Here is an 18,701-nt window from a genome sequence, read left to right as displayed (position 1 = left end):
TCAACTACTGTAATTATTAATTTAAGTATTTGCTATTGAATGTTCAAATGTTTCGCATGTCGGGCGCATGTGCGTGTGTGTGTGTGTGTGTGAGAGAGAGAGAGAGAGATCACACAGTGGAGTCAGCTGTCTTAACCATCCGTGGCTTGTGTACTGTCTGCAAACACTTCATCACTGTGTCTGTCACGTGACTCTGTTCCCCTTTCGTGCTTGAAATGATGGTAAAACTAAGGACATTATTAACTGTCTTTACATTTATTTTGAAAGATGAAGCTTGTGATTATGGAAAGTGGCGTTACGTTTACTGATAAGTGTTTGCGGTGTTCGGCCAATCACAACGCTCTGGGTCAGTTAGTCAATCAGAGCAGACTGCGCTTGTACAAATGGGGGACTTTGTAGAAAACTACACGTTTGAGAGAGACATAGAGGACCTACAATAATGTACAATATTTGAAAAATAATGTGGTTTTTGAATATTAAAGCATGTTAACGTTCTGTTGCACCAAATACACAAAATAACGATGTTTAAAAAAGCATCATATGACCACTTTAATAAGACTTTGAAAATATAGAAATATAGTGCTTGATTCACTTTCATGGTCATGGTTTCATGGTCTTCATTCGCATCTGTAAATGTATTCGCCACTCAAAATGGCAAATTCTGTCAACATTTACAAAATTGCTTGGTTACCAACATTCTTCAAAGATACCTTCTTTTGTGCTTATACATTTTTGGAACAATGTGACAGTAAGTATTTTAATAAAACTAAGTGATTTTTACTATGCCTTTAAAAAAAAGAGTGGTGAGGGTCGTCTTCAGAAAGTCACATTAAGGCGAATAAAAGATGATTTGCACCTTGCAACAAACCCTAAAGTTAAAGGGATAATTCACTCAAAAATGAAAACTCTATCATCATTTACTCACCCACCACTTGACGGAAGCCATTGACTTCCACAGTATCTTTTCCATACTGTGGACGTCAATGGTTTCCATGAACTGTTAGGTTAAACATTCTTCAAAATATCTTATTTTGTGCCTAAGAAAAGAGCAAAACTCTTTTAGTTATAATTGAAAAAGTTTTCTTAACCTAAGGGGTTTGTTTCAGCTGGCCAATGGTGTTGTGAAAATGAATAAAGGCAGTCTAGAAAATGGCTCTTCTTAATCATTGTACGATTTAATCTGCAACAAATCTTCCTTTTATCCATGTAAGGGAAACTGCACTTCATCTGTGGTCCACCACAACTTTCCCCTCAAATTACATCACTATTAGATAACTGCTTGATCGAAATGTCCTTTGGATCAAAGGGGCGAATAAAATATCTCCATTTCATTGAGTTCATAACCCCATGTGAATGTTTCCACAAAGACACAAGACATAGAGGCAATTCACTCGAGTTACTCAAAAAGGCTTTAGCTCTAGCACATAAAATGGTTGCCTAGAAACAAGATAAAAATTTCAATAGCATATCCATTTACAGATAAAACGGTTTGCTAGTATATTTTTGTTAAACGTTACATGGAGCTCAAAAACACCACCCACTCCATACAACACGACACTCTCTTATTAAACTGAATAACTCTTCAGAGTCTAAATGAGCTGTTTAGATGGGTCAGATCTTCCATAAATTCACCCATGGCAATCATTATGATCCCAACCATGAAAGGAAAAGTCTCCCTTCAAGAAGATCGCATTGCAAACACTCCTGCATTTACCAATGTGTTAAGTTTGAAACAGTCATGTATCGGTCATGTATTTAAATTAAGCTGCTCTGTAATAATCTGTTTCGCATTACATCACTTGCTCACCAATGGATCCTCTGCAGTGAATGGGTGCCGTCAGAATGAGAGTCCAAACAGCTGATTAAAAACATCACAATCCACAAGTAATCTATAGTACTGACATATTTGTTTAAAACTGTTTTGGACTGCTTTCGCTAGTAAACAGTGCTTATTTTGTGCATATTTCTCTCTTGATTCAGATGAGATAACATGAGTCCAAACAGCTGATAAAAACATCACAAGTAATCTGCACAACTCCAGTCCATAATTAATATTATGTGAAGTGAAAAGCTGTGTTTATAAGAAACAAATCCATCTTTAAGGCAATTTTTTATTTGAAGTCATTGCTTCCATCTTAATTACAATACCTCTATTGCTTTCTCCAGTGAAAAAGTCATTTTGTCTGAATCAGAAGAGAAATATTCACAGATTATAAGACAAAACAGTTCTAAACAAATACTGTAGGTTGTGAATTTTGATGTGAGAGGACAACAGGGAATGTACTTTTTCACTGGAGGAAGCATGAATTATAGACTCACCTTTTGGTTTGGTCAGTTATGTATGTACTGTATGTCCCACATACTTTAAAACTTTACTTACATCTTAAAACTTTTAATTCTCCAGTGCAGGTAGAGATTCAAATGCAGAGTTGGAGGTTATAACAAAGAGTACATGAATTCTAGCAATACTACCATTTGCATGACTAAGGGTGGACTGATTGAGGGTCATTTAGGGCAGGCTTGTTTCCAATAAAGTTTTTCTTTTAATCAAAGCTCAGTCCGTTAATGAAGCGCTGGTTCGCAGCTATTCATCAGCCCTGAACCACAGTGGAAACAAACTTGTCGGACATCATTAAAGCCCTGTGTATGTCCCTCGTTTGAGGCGTCCGCCTCGCTGCGCTGAAAGTACTGCAGCTAATTAAGAGCTAAAGCTTCTCTCTGATCCCCCGACGAGCACAAGGGTCCAAAACGAAAGCTGCTTTGAGATTACTCGTACTGTCATGCTGAGAAACCCACTGAGACAATTTCCGCTAATTGAGCTTCACCTAATGGGACTGATGACATTTTACACTGCCGTGTTTTTGGAAAAAAACCAAATGTATCAATGGCATCATCAGTCGTTGGAAAGCACAAACAAGCTGCCATTTAAGGGCCGGATAGTTGACGAGCTGCTATTAGCAGTCTAATTAATTCAATTTTGAATGAACTAATGTTTCATGGCAATGTGTGGAAGATAAGAAGACTGATGTTTGATCGCTAAGAGATGGGGAGGCGGCGCTAATGTCAGTGAAGTATAGATCACAGCTCGACAGAAATTGATTTTATCATCAGCCATGACAGCGGTGCCCAAAAATACTGTCCATAATCAGTTATGGTTTTTCAAAGTGATCCGTCTCAGTTCACTTTTGAGTGACCCTTGAAGGAAACTTAACTTTGTCAATGAGAAGAAAACCATAACAAACTTATATAGATCTTGATGTGTTAAAATAAGAGATTTGCTAAAGAAATAGGCCTTTTGTTATCATGCTAAAACTAAAACTAAAAGTTATAAAAGCATTTTCATTATTAGAAAATGTAAATAAACAATTTTTTTTAAATCCAAAATTTTTCAAATTCAACTGAAAAAATAAATAAATAAATAAATAAATAAATAAAGGTTTATAATGATAATAAAAAGTCACTTATATCTCAATTATACAAGAATAAAACTGTAAAAATCAAAAACACTATCACAAATACAGACCAATAGAATGTTTTTTTCCTAAATGTGCATATATAAAAAAGAAAAATGTTCATCAACTACAATGGAAACAAATTTACCAGAATAAATTCATATACACTAAATGCATGAAAAACTTTATAAATATAAAATATATATTTAAAATATATATATACAGCTAAATCTTTATTACACAGTATTTTTATTGGTTGCATAAATGCAATTAATTCATTCAAATTCATAAATGTGAATTTAGACTTAACATGGTCATATGAAAAATATTTACAAAATAAAAACTGCACCAGATGAAAAAGTCATTGACAATATAAAATAAAAATATTTTTTTATTTTTTTGCTAAGATAAGTAAAACACTAAAGTACGGGCTAATGAGTCTGACTGTGACTTTCTTTTCATTTTTCAGCTCTTATGTCAAGTACATTATTCAAGGCCTGCTTAACAATGCTTATAGTTGCCATAGAAACAAGCTCAATAATGCATAAAATATATCTCGTTTTTATACAGCACAAAAGTACTTTCTTTAATTTCTTATGTGCTAACTACAGACCTGTCATTATCATTACGCTTCAGTTTTTATCTTTGCCCCTTACGCTCGGCAATCATTATCAAAACATCAAATAACACCTCGCTGCTGATTAAAAACGAGTGTGTGCAAAAGTGTGAAAGAAGTCAAGCTGAGTGTGCACCCTTTCCTCACAATGAACCCTTTCTAAGTAAGAGGCTTTACATAAGAGAAGAATATCTGTAATGAAGCACAAGGGTGACTCCGTACGCTCTGTAGTTGCTCTTGTGAAAGTGTTGGGTAATACAAGTGGGACTATCAGTATAACACTTCAAAAGTTCCCGTCAGAGACATACTCCTACTTCCTGGGATCAGTGGTTTAATAATAATAATACAAACAGCTGATGAATGTTTGATGAATGCAGTATTCTGACCAGTAAACCTAACTTCCTGTATGCTAACGAGTTTTTGGTGAAATGTTGGTGTAGGATTTTCCTTCACTTTGAAGAACTGAAGAGATGATATTGTGTTTCCTTGTAAAATTATACTCCAATTATTTTTTACAGTTGAAGAAATGGTTGACTCGATAATGAATGCAGGCCACTCACCATCAGGCGTTTCCTTGTTTCTTTATCGCCAATGGATTTGAATGGGTGCCGTCAGGATGAGAGTCCAAACAGCTAAAAAATATTTATTTTCAATCATTTTTGGCTTATAAACAAGGTTTGATGTGTATATTTCTCTTTTGATTCAGACGAGAAGACTTTTCCACTGAAGAAATGGAATATTATGGACTTTTGGAAGTAATGTCTTGAAATGTAAAAACAGCAAATTATTAATTTGTTTCTTATAAACACAGTTTTTCACTTCACAAGATGTTAATTGATGGACTGGAGTGGTGTGGATTATTGTTTATTATTGTGATGTTTTTATCAGCTGTTTGGACTCTCATTCTAATGGCACCCATTCAGATCCATTGGTGAGCAACTAATGTATTGCAAAATTTATCCAAAAAAATTTCAGATGAAGACACAACTCAATTATGAAGAAAGAAGAATGAAATGAAAATTAAAGAAGACGATTGAATGACTAGAGCTGTGTGTTTAATAGAATTTTATTTATTTAAGGGAAGTCGTGGCCTAGTGGTTAGAGAGTTTGACTCCTAACCCTAGGGTTGTGGGTTTGAATCTCGGGCCAGCAATACCATGACTGAGATGCCTTTGAGCAAGGCAATGAACCCCCAACTGCTCCCCTGGCGCTGCAGCATAAATGGCTGCCCACTGCTCCTGGTTTGTGTGTGTGCACTTTGAATGGGTTAAATGCAGAGCACCAATTCTAAATATGGGTCACCATACTTGGCTGAATGTCATGTCACTTTTATTCTATATTTGATTTATAGAGATGTGCAATAACGCTTCCCTTGATACTTCATGTGTGATACGAGAAAGAGTGAAACATGGCCAAGTTTAGGCTACTTTTGGTTTTAGGTATATGCTTAAATTGACAAATACACACAAAACACACAAAATTTCCATCTTGCAGAGCTTTCACCCAAAAATGTAAATTCTGTCATCAATATCACAAACCTCATATCGTTTCAAACCCATAAGATCTTTGGAACACAGATTAAAATCGTTTTGATGAAATCCAAGAGCTCTCTGATCCTGCATAGACAGCAATTCGACAGAAAATTTCCCAGACTAGAAATGTGCAAAGAAAACATATGTAACAACTTTATTCAACGATTATTCTCCTCCAAATCACATATTTGGCCATTATCGAGAGTACCACAATGTATCTGAGTGCTTTTTTTTCTGCACAGAAGTACTCATGATTTGGAAGGCAAGAATTGTTGGATAAAGTTGTTATTTTAGTTTTTTAGTTGCAGACAAAAAGTATTCTAACAGCTTTGTAAAATTATGTTTGAACCACTGATGTCACTTGGACTGTTTTACTGTTGTCCTTACGTTTCTGGGTCTGAGAACATTCCAGTCGTGTTGCTGTCTATGCATGGTCAGAAAGCTCTCGGATTTCAACCTAATATCTTAATTTGAGTTCCAAAGATGAACGAAGGTCTTATGGGTTTGGAACAACATGAAGTGAGTAATTAATGACAGAAATTAAGCATATAACATTAGCATTAGTAAGCTTGCATCGGCTGACTCAGCTGATCACATCTACCTGTAGGAATACGACACCTATCATGACACTCCTATATAAGCTCTATTCAGTATTATTCAGCAGCTTTTTCACTTGTTTAGTAGCAAACTACCCTTCTCCATCCCCAGCTCCGCCTTTCGCCAGGACTTGGCTTTCTGATATTCCTCGTTGAATCAGACTCCTTTTATCTTAAATAATGTGTTACACTTATCATTAAGTGCATTAATGATATCTGCTTTGGTTCTGGTGTTTTTTAAATAATAAATTGAAAAAAAAAATGGTTCCCAACCCTAATTACAGCCCTCTCACACTTTCTCTCTTTCTCTTTAGAAAACCGTGCATTATTAGCATCATCAAAAGCAAGCTATCACAATCCTTTCTTACTGACTTTATGCCTGAAGCAATTTTTACTGCACTGAGTGGTAACTGATATAATTAAATGGTGGCCTATGCTGCAGGACAGACATGACTCATAAAAGAGAGATTTCACAGCTAACAAAGAGACACTAGATTTCATTGTTTTGAGCTGCACAAACATGATGACAGCTATAGTTGCAGTGTAATTCCCTGATGAGTTCCTGACTAATAGGCTTAAGCTATACAAAGTGTTACTGAGAGAAAGAGAGAGAACAAACCAGAAACAAGCTGTCTTACGGTTTGTAAATGCGGCAATCTGACATAACTTATACCATATTTTGAAAGGGTGGTGCAACATCTACTGGCTGCAAAAAGTATTGCCTTTGGTGAGGTTAGGGGCATGACGAAAAGGAAAAAAAGCTCTACAATGCAGCTCCACAAATTACCTATGTTGTCAAAACTGAAAGTCTGAGAAAGTTAATATAATACAGATGAATTTTAAAGGAATAGTTCACCCAAAAATTACAATTCGGACAATTTTCTCACCCATTATGTCGTTCCAAACTTATATGCATTCCGTCTTTTGCTGAACACAAAAGAAGATAACTATTTTGAAGAAAGTGGGTTACCAAACAGCTTTGGGTCCCATTGACTTCCATATGTTTTTTGTTCATGTTATAAAAGTCAATGGGACTTAAAACCATTTGGTTACTAGCATTTTTTAAAAAAAACAGTGTTATTTTAGTATCATTGAGATACTATTATAGCTTTTATTAATATTTTGAATTCGTTTTTTATTCATTGAATTTGTTTTACTTTTTTATTTTCCATTTTCAATTTAACTTTACATTTTTACATTTATTATTCATATTATTACTGGTTTTAGTTGTATTATTAAATTAAACTAAATTTTAAGAAATTTTGCCTTGTTGGCAGCTGAAATAAACCTTGCAAGTTGAAATAAAATATACAAAACTTTATTTCAGTTCACATTTGTAATTTTTATTGTTTTTTTATGTTTATATAATTTTCAGTTTAAATGAACATGAGAAATGTTGCATTGGCCACTAGCTGAAATAAAATATATTTAGTTCAATTTTACTTTAATTAGTAACAAGTAACATTTGTATACTTGCAACTGTAATAAGTAACAATTTTATGGATTACGTTTTGGAAGTTGCATTACATCATCATTACATATTGCATATTTGCATAAAACTAAGTCACTGTTATTGACATCCAAAACCATCAATACACAACGAAACTGCATGACATCCAAACGTTTTGTGGGTGCAAATCACTGTCAGTGTGAATGGAGCCAGAATGATTTTTTATATATATATTTTTGTCCTATATAGTGGAAATAAAGAGACCAAATTTTTCATCCAATTAACTTTATTACATGCATTTACAGAGTCCAGCATTGCACTAGCAAGTACACATAACTTGAAGGGAATTCGACACTTAAGTATTTAGTACAACTGACTGACGTAATGCACTTTTCACAAACCAGCTGCCACGTCACAAGAGCACAAGAGAGGTTTGATCTCAAAAGAACCTTGAGATAAAAGATCTTTCCACAAACCACTCATTTATCTACTTAGACAACAGTACTCAAGAGCAATACCTGAGGTGTAATACGCATGATAATGAAATAAACCAGTGCTATATATCGAGAGATACACTAGCTTTTGCATTTTCTCACTTAGGCTACTTTTTTAAACATATATTTACATATACATAAAATTTATACATACACAGCGATAAATGTAATCGGCAAAATCGAAAAATAATCAATTACGCATTGCGCTAACAGTACAACGTTCATATCAACAGTACAGAAAGTTCTGCAGGGTTAGGCACTTAAGACTGGAGAGCACTTAAAGCAATCGAAAGTGTCGTTCCAGCGACAATTTGACATCTTTATCGATCGTAAAGGCAAACGAATGTACTTTACATGATGTATCTGCATCTTATAAGTCACTGGATCCTCCGACACTTAAAATAGCCTGTAATGCCACATATAGCTACAGTAGCAGTCAACCACGCAAACTAATGAACAAGTCACTATAAGGGTTCGTACAATTAATGTTTATGGTACAAAATTTCCAAAGCAGCAACCAGACAGTTTTTAAACAATATGCACGTCATTATTTCAGAGACGACAGAAAAAATACGAACGATCTTGCAAAGACATGCACATTTTTTGGGTGGTGTTTGGCCCGGAATATACTCTATGCAAATATGTGAACGCAAACACTTCTAGCTACAGCATGCTAACTCGATTTCACAGTTTTTGTATGTGTCGATTCAGAATTAAACAAATAAAAGATGCATTGTCAATGTTGCCACAAGGGGTGCTATTGCACCTCTTTACTCCCATTAATTCCAATTAACTTCCAATTGAATAAAACAGCGATTGAATGGTACAAATATTAAACATTAAAAAAATACTCCCTCTCAATTACTGAAGTTTGTATGCAAGACCGTTTCCACCTCAGAATGTAAAAAATTATACAAATAATTGTGACTTAATTTCTGATCATTTTAACTTAATAACATTAAGTCTATTTTTTGTTGTCGCAACAGGGTAAGTATCATTTACTAAAACTGAAAACCTTTAAAAACATTTTTGTTCATTGAAATAAAGCTAAAGTAATAAAATAAGATATAAAATCAAATAAAAATGTTATGTTAAATGTAAACTAAAGAAAAATTACAAATGTCGGCAAATAACAGAAATTAGTTTTACATTAAAACACTAAAATATTTTTTTTTTAATTAATTCATTAAACCTAAATATTAAGATAAAAAACAAAAAAACTACTAAAATTAAAATGGCTAAAAATTTAACAAAAAGTAAAATTGAAATAAAACAAGAAAATGTATTTAATTTAAAATCCTAAATTAAAAAAAGTAATAACACTGTATATAAATAATACTAAATAACGCTCAGTTTCCTCACAACTGTAATATTTTTTTCAATAGGAGACAGATACAGATCTTTTATAGGTTTGTTACTGCTACAGTAATGCAAGAAAACAAGTTACATATATACAACAGGATGCTTGCAATACATTGGCGTCTACATACCTGTGCGGAGTATGTTTCTGGCCTTCAGGTTGATGAAATACTGGTACAATTTCTATTTATAAAACTAAAACGAAATCCACAGAATAAACATTAAAACAACTCAAGGCGAGTAAAACCCTCGTTTAGCATAGATTGAAGTTTCGTCCCTACCCTATCAGGCCTCACATGCTGTTGGGGTTATAGCAGAGCATGTTGAGCTGCAGGTTCTCGTCCCAGTGTCTGAGGATGATGAAGAGTTGATTGGCCGCGGCTTTGACCGACGCCAGGTCTCGGCCCTCTGGGACGATCTGTTCATCTAGCCACATGCTGGCCTTGGCGGCGATCATCTCCCACTCAATGAAATAACTTGCCGAACTGTGTTCCAGCCAGGCCAGAGCAACAGCAGTCGCCCACACCATCCCCTCGGGGTCTTGCACGGCCCTTCGCAGGATCCCGGGTGAACCCGGCAGGGCTGTCTCTGCAATTTCAGTCTCAGACCCCCGTCCGCTGTCATACAAAGAGTTGATAGGCGATGGCGGGGCTTTGGTCGACATTGACCAGAAGCCACTCCACAACGAAGGCTCGCCCTCCATCCGAGGGCTCCGGGCCTGGAATGAGGATGAAGATGTGTGGGATACCAACTCCTCACATTCAGAGTTGAAGTCTAAGTCTTTTGGAGGAGGCGAGGAGCCGTGGTGGACCTCCAGACTCTCAGAGCGCCGGGAACCAGAGTGGGACACATGAGTAAGGCTGAGTCTGTGGCTGGTGAAGGGCGACGTCCACTTCAGCTTGTCCATGGGCACGTTGATGGCATCACACAAGGCACTGTCCAACATGAACGCCCCACAGGACAGCTGCAATGACACCTGCAACAGGAAGTAGAAACCATAATGTCTACTTAATCAGTGCTTAAACATATAAACAAGCTCAAAGACAGAACTTCAATGAGCCATTTAAGGTCTTTAGGCATTGTCAATTACATTAGCCTTAAAAATACGCTCTACTGATTTTGTTACGCCTCATCACCGTTTACTTTGAGTAATTGCCATGACCAATATAGTCTTCTCAAATAGTACATCTCATTTAACCAGACTTAGCGATCACAAGATATTGATCGGCGCTTGTTAAATGTCAACAGATCTATTACTCACTATATGTAAAGAAGACTGCCTTTGCGTGCAGGGTGAGTATTGACAGGCTATTTATAGGTTATGAGGTGAGTGGATGCAATACACGTGATGACATTATTATTAGTTTAAGTTTGTCGAGCACTTTGTTTGAAGTCAACATGACACTCATTTACTTCCACAATGAAAAGTATATATATGTGTGTGTGTGTGTATATATATATATATATATATATATATATATATATATATACACTTGTAATAAACAGAGTAAAGGTTATGTGCATTTGGCATACTCTCCAAAAGGGGAGGAGACTGAGCTCAGAATTTTGGCCCCTCAGGTTAGGACAGAAATAGTTTTAAATGAAGAGATCGGGTGATGGAGGGATTCTGGAAAACAGGAACAGAGTTATGTCTGCTGTGTACAGTGTATATACAGTACACATCTTATCTTGTTAATTGGGTTGAGTACTGGTTTTGCTCCATTCGTGTTAATTAGATTATCTGAGCATGCTTCTCCCGAACTTTGTTAATAAAACATCATTACTATATTTAATTCAGTTAACACAGGGGCAGGGCTAGGGTTGGCCACCCCACTCACAACAGCTGCTTCTGTCTCTTTTTTCTTGACAAGAATTGTTTATTTAGATACAGAAAATCTTTACCACCACATCAAATAGGAGACTTTTCAGATGCGCACTCCACTTCAACAGTGAACTGTGGTCAGATGAGATTTTTTCAGTCCATATGTCAGTAATAACAAATTTCCTGTGTGCTCAGCCAATACACTGTGCTTGTACAGCGTGCTGTGCAATTGCACTCACAAATGCGACAGCACGCACTTTGAGAAAAAAACAATGTGTGTCAGATCCGTCTCAAGTTCAGCAGCAGTAGCTCTTAAAGTAATAGCAGCCAAACAACCCAATAACCCAGCTGCTGTGATGTCTGTTAATCAAAGAACAAAATAAAATAGAGGAAATCAATCATTGTTGTAGCTTTAAAGATTCATCTAGATTCACTTTAGAATTTAGGGTTTGATAGCTTTATTCAGTTGCTGTATATTTCCAACTTGCTGAGCACAGGTGTTTGTTTATGTGAAGATTTTTTTTAAGGTCACTTGAATTTGACATAGTTATTTTTTCAAGTCTAATAAATGTTAAACTTGACAGCTCTCAATTATACTGTGGTGTTGAATGGCTATAGTCAGTGGTTAAATATTAGGAAAACAAGAACAGTTTCTTAGAGACATTAGCAGTATTGGTATCACTGATACTTACCTTCTGTCATAAAAGGGTGTCATACTATCTTTATGTTGTTTCCACATAAAAAAAAAAATAGCAATTCATTTGTATTTTTTTAATGGCTTAACAGCACTAATATGTATACTGTATGTATATATATGCATTAAACATGCATTAAAAAAGTTAAAGGGGTTGTTGACTACTTTATTTTTAGGGGTGCAGTGTAACATATTTTCATGCTTTGTTTTGAAAAAAAAAAAACGCCTTATTTTTCATATATTTTACCTTTATTCTACGCCACTGTCTCCAATGTCATTTGAACGGCCTGTTGACTTCCTGTTTCTATGATATCACTTCCTTATAAATACACGGTGGGCTCAGATTGGTTAGCTGGCCCAGTGTATTATGAGTTAACTGCATATTGCACATTGTCTGGAAACGTCATGCCTCTTACCATTACAGGCATTTAATAAGGGCAATTTCAATTTCATGTTGACTTCAAATGTATGTTCTACTGAAACCACACAGCATCAACATCCTGAAAGCAGAATATGGTGACAGAAACCAGAGGGATGTAGTCCTTGTTGTCATTTTCGCTCTCTCCCATGGAGTTGCAGATTTTGCTCTGCGACCGGCTCATGAAGCCCCTGGCGGCTTTCGTCAGGAGACGTGTCCTGCTCAGGCTCAGCTTGCTGGAGGCAAAAAGAAACAACACCTTTTACTCACTGTCGTCTTTAAATGCACAGACACGTCTAAAGTTCCTTTTCTTGGTGAAATCTGCCCCTTCGCCCCGTCGCACTGCCCCTTTAATTTGCAGGGTGTGACATCCCTGATAGCACCGCTCCTCATGTTTTGGTCATTAGTTCAGCTGACATTTCAAATGACAACGAGAGGTAAAACTGTGAAAGAGATTCCAGACAAAAAAGGGAAGTGTTTGTTTTGTGTCTGGAGTGGCATCTATCTTTTGTTTTAAATTTAGTTTTTATGCACTTATTAATATAGTGATTTGAATGGTATTAGGATATAATCCAGGCCGAATTTGAACCAATTAGTTCTCAAAGATTAATGATTAATGTAAACTATTTATTTAGATGTTTGTAAAACCATTGGTGCATGTCGTAATTAATATTCACAAGAGTCATTAATATTTATGAGCTAAGTCTATAGTATTCAGTGATACAGTATTCACCCCGCAGTTAATTTGCCCTCTGCATATGATGTCAGTGTTTCTTAAAGCCAAGCACTAATTAAAACTGAAACTGGGTGGTTGTGACTAACATCCTTTAATTTTCACACTTCTTTGGACTTGAGTATGCTTCAATTCATGCTCAAGAAGTTTAGACTAATTTTTTAAAAAGGAAAATGCTAATAGCAAAACCTTTGACATCAAGAGAGCAAACACTTGCCAGAAGATAATTGTCACACTGATTCATTTAATTGTAACACTAGCAAAACATTATGTGCTACAAAACATAACAACAAAATTATTTCAAAATAGCCTAAATACCTGCGCAAATCTGTCGTATTGTCAGTCTACACATCTCCTGTCTTAAGTTTTTTAAATGACTAATGAATGTCAGTCTTGTCTTCTCTGAGAGTTGAACTCATTACATGCACCCAACAGACTACCAAAAGCAATCAAAATGCAAATTGGACTCATGATTTAAAACAATGGCGCAGGAGCGATGCAAACTGCTGAATTATTCATCTGTGATTCTGTGAATTACAGTGTTTTTAATAGTGTAACTTGATTTGTGGATGTTGTTCGCTCTTTCACCCATCTCGTTCCCTCTGTCTACACCCACCTGGCAGAGAAAAGGCTCTCGACTGATCTCTGCGAGGGGTCGGAGGTCACCGATGAACTCCTTTGAGAGGCTGAAAGAGAAAGCAGGTTGGATTCTGATGATCTTTATGGCCCAGCACACACACACACACACACACAAACAAATACACTGCACTCCAAGGCAAAAAGCACTCAATAATCTCGCCTATGCTCCTCTAGGTCAAATCTAATTAATGAATTCAGCAGCTACAAACTTGAGTGATTAACGCTGCTGTGTTTGCTTGACATTCTTGAACACCTGCAGGACTATAAAAATAGAAATAACCAAGTGATGCAGACGGTCAGAGAAAAGTACCTTCAGAAGAACTACATCGGTCCCAGCTGGAGGATGAGGGTGTTTTGCAGGGGGGTTGGGATGAATCGTCTATGTATATAGAGCAAAAAAAGCATTTTAGGGTGCAGACAAGTCCTTTTGACATCGGTTTGGAATGAACGCTGTTATCTGAACTAGCATTAAGGAATGATTAATGGATCTGAGCTTATGATCAACCAACCTTTTATCTAATTGATTTTGTATTGTCAGAATACTCTATGACAACCCATATATTTTTTTTTGTTCAAGTTTTGTGGGTGCTTTTGGTTCAGTTTTATGAGGCTACTGGACCTCTGGTGAAGATTTGATAGTTTGTCAGTGAGGACTGTACACAAAATACTATGTGAAAGTGTTAAAATTCCACAAAATCATATACATATTTTACTGTAGGCCAAGTTTTCCCAAATGCAGGTTTTTGAATATTTTTGTGATATTTAACCAGAGGAACTGTCAATGAATTGATTGGGTCCCAACTGTCATTGCCACTAGTGCAGTCAATTCAAGATTCAAGATTCAAGATTTTTATTCGTCACATACAAAATTATATAGAGCATATATAACCAGCAGTGAAATGTGAGTCAGGTCTGGTCCATGGACAGTGCAATTATTAAAGAAAACAACACAGATGAAAATATACATAAATATAGCTATGTAAGAATGAAATAAAAGTAAACAATAAAAATATAAGAATAAAATATAAAAAGATGTATATTGTAGAATTAAATATGGAACGCAAAATAATGTGCATGAATGTAAACTGTAGTCTTAAATATTAAGATGTACAGGGATGTACAATGTGCATTTAGGCATTTTACTGTATTCTTAAATATTAAGATACACAGGAATGTACAAGAAGCAAATGTGCAAACAGGGTGACACAGTAGTGTGTCAATATGAGGTAGTAAATAAAGTGAAAATGATAAAGTGAACATTAAGTGGAGGCATGAGGATGTTAAGAGGCTGGTTTAGAGTTTAGGAGCCTGATGGCCTGGGGCAAGAAACTCCTCCTGAGTCTCTCGGTTTTTGCCATCAGGCTACGGTAGCGCTTACCAGATGGCAGCAAAGTGAAAATATGGTTACTGGGGTGGGTGGAGTCTTTGATGATTTTAGCAGCTCTACTTCTGCAGCGATTGAGGTAGATGTAGACCAAAGCATTGGATCTCACTTATTGTTTGGCATCATCACCATCAAATATGTTAATGCATTAAGCAGTTTCACATATCAGAAATATTTAGTTTCAAGATTGTCAGACTCAAATGCAGTGCATTTTACGGAGGACTGTTTCCTGATCTTGGTAGACTTGTCACACCCTGTCTAATGGTAAAATATGTGAAGGTTGACCAGTTGGTGGCACTAGAGAGTTTAAAATTGGATGTGATAATAAATAAATGTGCCAAATTTATAACTTTTTTTTACAATTTTTTTTCTAGGGATTGCCATAGACTCACACCCAAAAGAAATGAAAGAATAAGGAATGAAATCAAACCAAGCTTTAGTCTCTTTCATGCGATATAAAAAAGTCTAATGATCCATCAATTTTTTACTCCACACTTGTAAACAAGCCAATTGTCAGTACTTTGTCGTCAATCTTACTGTAACATAACGCTGCATCATCTTGCCCAGGCAAACCTCCCGATTGCGAGCGACCCAGACCCACAGAGTAAGCACGGTTCTTCCTGCTGCTGGAACGAGAACTGCAGTGCGAACTTCGTTTATGATGCTCCCCTGGAGATAAAGAAATGCACAAGGAGTCATTACAATAATCTAATTGTGTGCTTAAGCCAGGAGCAACTGCTTCGTCTGTTCCCCAGCTCTCCTCCCTGTTTTCTTCTTCCTGAGAAGAGTGTATTTGACGTAATAATTGCAACTGCCAGACCTTGTGAGCTCAGGTGAATTAGAAGAATGACCTACCGGGATGGCTGTAGTCAATGCAGGTGGGCAAATATTCATTGCTGTCCAGATCGATAGGAACAAACGCTGTGTATTTGCTCAAGATGTTGCAGGCTTTGCTTGTGTGGATGGCATAAAGCTGGTACCTTCTCCCAGAACCTACAAGAAATGGCATAGAGGGGTTTGATCAGATATTAAAGCAAGTTGGATGTTTTAATATTTGGTAATTGACCTTACCATGCTCAATCTCACACTCTTTATCCGCCATGTGTTCAAAGTCTTGAATAATGGAGCTTCCCGCCAGGTGATGGAAGGTTTCGTTCCACAGGTCCTCGTGAACTTTCTCCTCCCGCTCTCGGCCTTTCAGGTAAGGCTGGATGTCGAAGGCCACCTCCCATCTCATGGGCTTCCCGCACAGCAGTCCTGATATGACCACTTTGCAATCTCCCTTTCCCAGACTGGCCTTGAATTCCGGCGCGTGAGGATCCTGGGGCGTTTCGACTTCGCAAAGCTGATGCGTGTAACCATCTGTTCGAAAAGGCACAGAAGGTAAACATAATATTCAGAGTATTAACAGATGCTTTTCCTGCTGAAAACATCAGAGACCAGTTGGCTGAGTGTATAATGACAAGTTAGAACTGCAAAAATGTGATATTTTTAAAATCAACTAGTGGTTGGGTTGCTTAAAGGAACCATGCATTACTAAGGTACAACAGATTTTGTTGAGATGCCATTTTAGGATATGCTTTAAAAACAGCTAGAGGAGGATAAAAAGCCTTAAATGGATAGTTCACCATTACCCTCATGTCATTCCGAACCCATAAGACCTTAAATTAAGATATTTTTGATGAAATCCAAGAGCTTTCTGACCCTGTATAGACAGCAACACAACTACCATGTTCAAGGCCCAGAAAGGTAGTAAGGTCATGGTTAAAATAGTCCATGTGACATCAGTGGTTCAACCTTAATTTGATGAAGCTGTGAGAAAACCTTTCATAAACCTTGATCTTGATCCTTAAACATGGTATTTCCGATTCAGAAAACTCTCGGATTTCATCAAAAATATCTTAATTTGTGTTCCCGAAGATGAACAAAGTTCTTACGGTGAGGTTTGGAATGACATGAGGTTGTGTGATTACTGTTTTTAAAAATTAGTTTTGAAATTGCTTCAAACTTTACACGCTGTCTTAAAAATGCAACTCTCATGGTGCTGAAAAAAAAGCGAGATGTCTGAATCTGAGAACATGTAGCTGTTTAATATGGTAACTGACAGGCAATTAGGTTTAATATCTGTTTTATTGCACAAAACTAAAAGCTGATAGTTACCATAAAAACCGAGACCTACGGATTTTGAATAATGACAGAAAAATTGCTCACAGCAGGCGATTTAAAGTCTGACAGTCTTGAAATTCATTGTTGAATACTGTGGATTGGTTACATAAGCTGTGTTTTGATGGCGGTGCTTTCAAAGCTATGAATTGAGAGACATTATAGTACATTAAACACCAGTATTAAATCAATAACATCTAAAACTCATCTAAAATCATATAGAAATGCATTGGCCACTCATATCATCTTACAGTACAGTACTGATGAAAAGACTGGGGTCAGCATGATTTTTTTTATATATATATATATTTATTCAATAAGGACACATTAAAATGATAAAAAAATAACAGTTAAGTAATTTATAATGTCACAAAAGATTTCAAATAAATGCTTTTCTTTTGAACTTTGTATTCATCAAATTACCCTAGAAAAATGTACCACAGTCTTCAATACTGATAATAAGAAAAAATGTTTCATGAGCATTAGATCAGCAAATAAGAATGATTTCTGAAGGATCGTATTACACTGAAGAAAGATTGTAATCATCTGTAATGATGCTGAAAATTCAGCTTTGCAACACAGAAGTAAATTACATTTGAAACTATATTAAAAACTGAAAACAGGTATTTCAAAAAGTAACATTTCACAAAATTTCACTGTATTTTTTATCAAATAAATGCAGGCTCAGTGAGAAAAAAGGGACTAAATATTTTTCAAAACATTTGAACTATTTTAAGATATCTATGAATTATCTTGCCCTCATTTTTTGACCATTAGAGTTTTCCAGTCGAATTTCAAAATGTAAAAACTCCAATCTAAAAATGGTTTTATAGAGATTTCTGAAAAAGTTCATGCATATACCAGGTTTGAATACTTGGGAGTTTAAAGGGGTCATATGATGTTGCTAAAAAGAACATTGTTTTGTGTATTTGGTGTAATGAAATGTGTTTATGTGGTTTAAGGCTAAAAAACACATACTGTACATTATTGTTGCTCCTCTATGCCCCGTCTTCTGAAACATGTCGATTTTTACAAAGCTCAACATTCTGAAAAGTGAGGTGTACACTGATTGGCCAGCTATCCAGTGCATTGTGATTGGCCGAATACCTCAAGTGTATGATGAAAATGTTACACCCCTTACCATACTGTGATGCCGTGTCCCAGTGTGACGAGACAAAACCAATAAAACCCATTACAAATTAGGCATTTGTTGCATCCAGTGGGGACATAATTACTGATTATAATGACTTATACAGTCGTTTTACACGTTGCATTGCGTATCATGCCACGTAAACATAAAACATGTCTGCATTTGTGATCGGAGAAACGACAGACAACAAGCTCTACTC

At 36.2% G+C, this 18,701-nt stretch overlaps 1 protein-coding gene across 1 annotated transcript in view; it reads right to left on the bottom strand.

Moving 5' to 3' along the window:
- Nucleotides 1-7,914: 7,914 nt before the first annotated feature.
- The window catches only part of LOC128011038 (von Willebrand factor A domain-containing protein 5B1-like), a 44,529-nt gene continuing 33,742 nt past the window's right edge, over nt 7,915-18,701 (bottom strand). Inside the window, exons 15-21 of the mRNA XM_052593070.1 lie at nt 16,261-16,551; nt 16,045-16,182; nt 15,727-15,858; nt 14,116-14,184; nt 13,783-13,852; nt 12,543-12,669; nt 7,915-10,475 (exon numbers count right to left, since the gene is read on the bottom strand). Coding sequence (XP_052449030.1) covers nt 9,792-10,475; nt 12,543-12,669; nt 13,783-13,852; nt 14,116-14,184; nt 15,727-15,858; nt 16,045-16,182; nt 16,261-16,551 — 1,511 coding nt within the window. The 3' untranslated portion in view covers nt 7,915-9,791. The remainder of the gene's footprint in view (nt 10,476-12,542; nt 12,670-13,782; nt 13,853-14,115; nt 14,185-15,726; nt 15,859-16,044; nt 16,183-16,260; nt 16,552-18,701) is intronic.

The sequence above is a fragment of the Carassius gibelio genome, chromosome B23 (genome assembly GCF_023724105.1).
Source record: "Carassius gibelio isolate Cgi1373 ecotype wild population from Czech Republic chromosome B23, carGib1.2-hapl.c, whole genome shotgun sequence".
In the NCBI taxonomy this organism is placed as follows: domain Eukaryota; kingdom Metazoa; phylum Chordata; class Actinopteri; order Cypriniformes; family Cyprinidae; genus Carassius; species Carassius gibelio.
The sequence above is the reverse complement of the archived record's forward strand: the minus strand, read 5'-3'. Positions and strand labels throughout refer to the sequence as shown.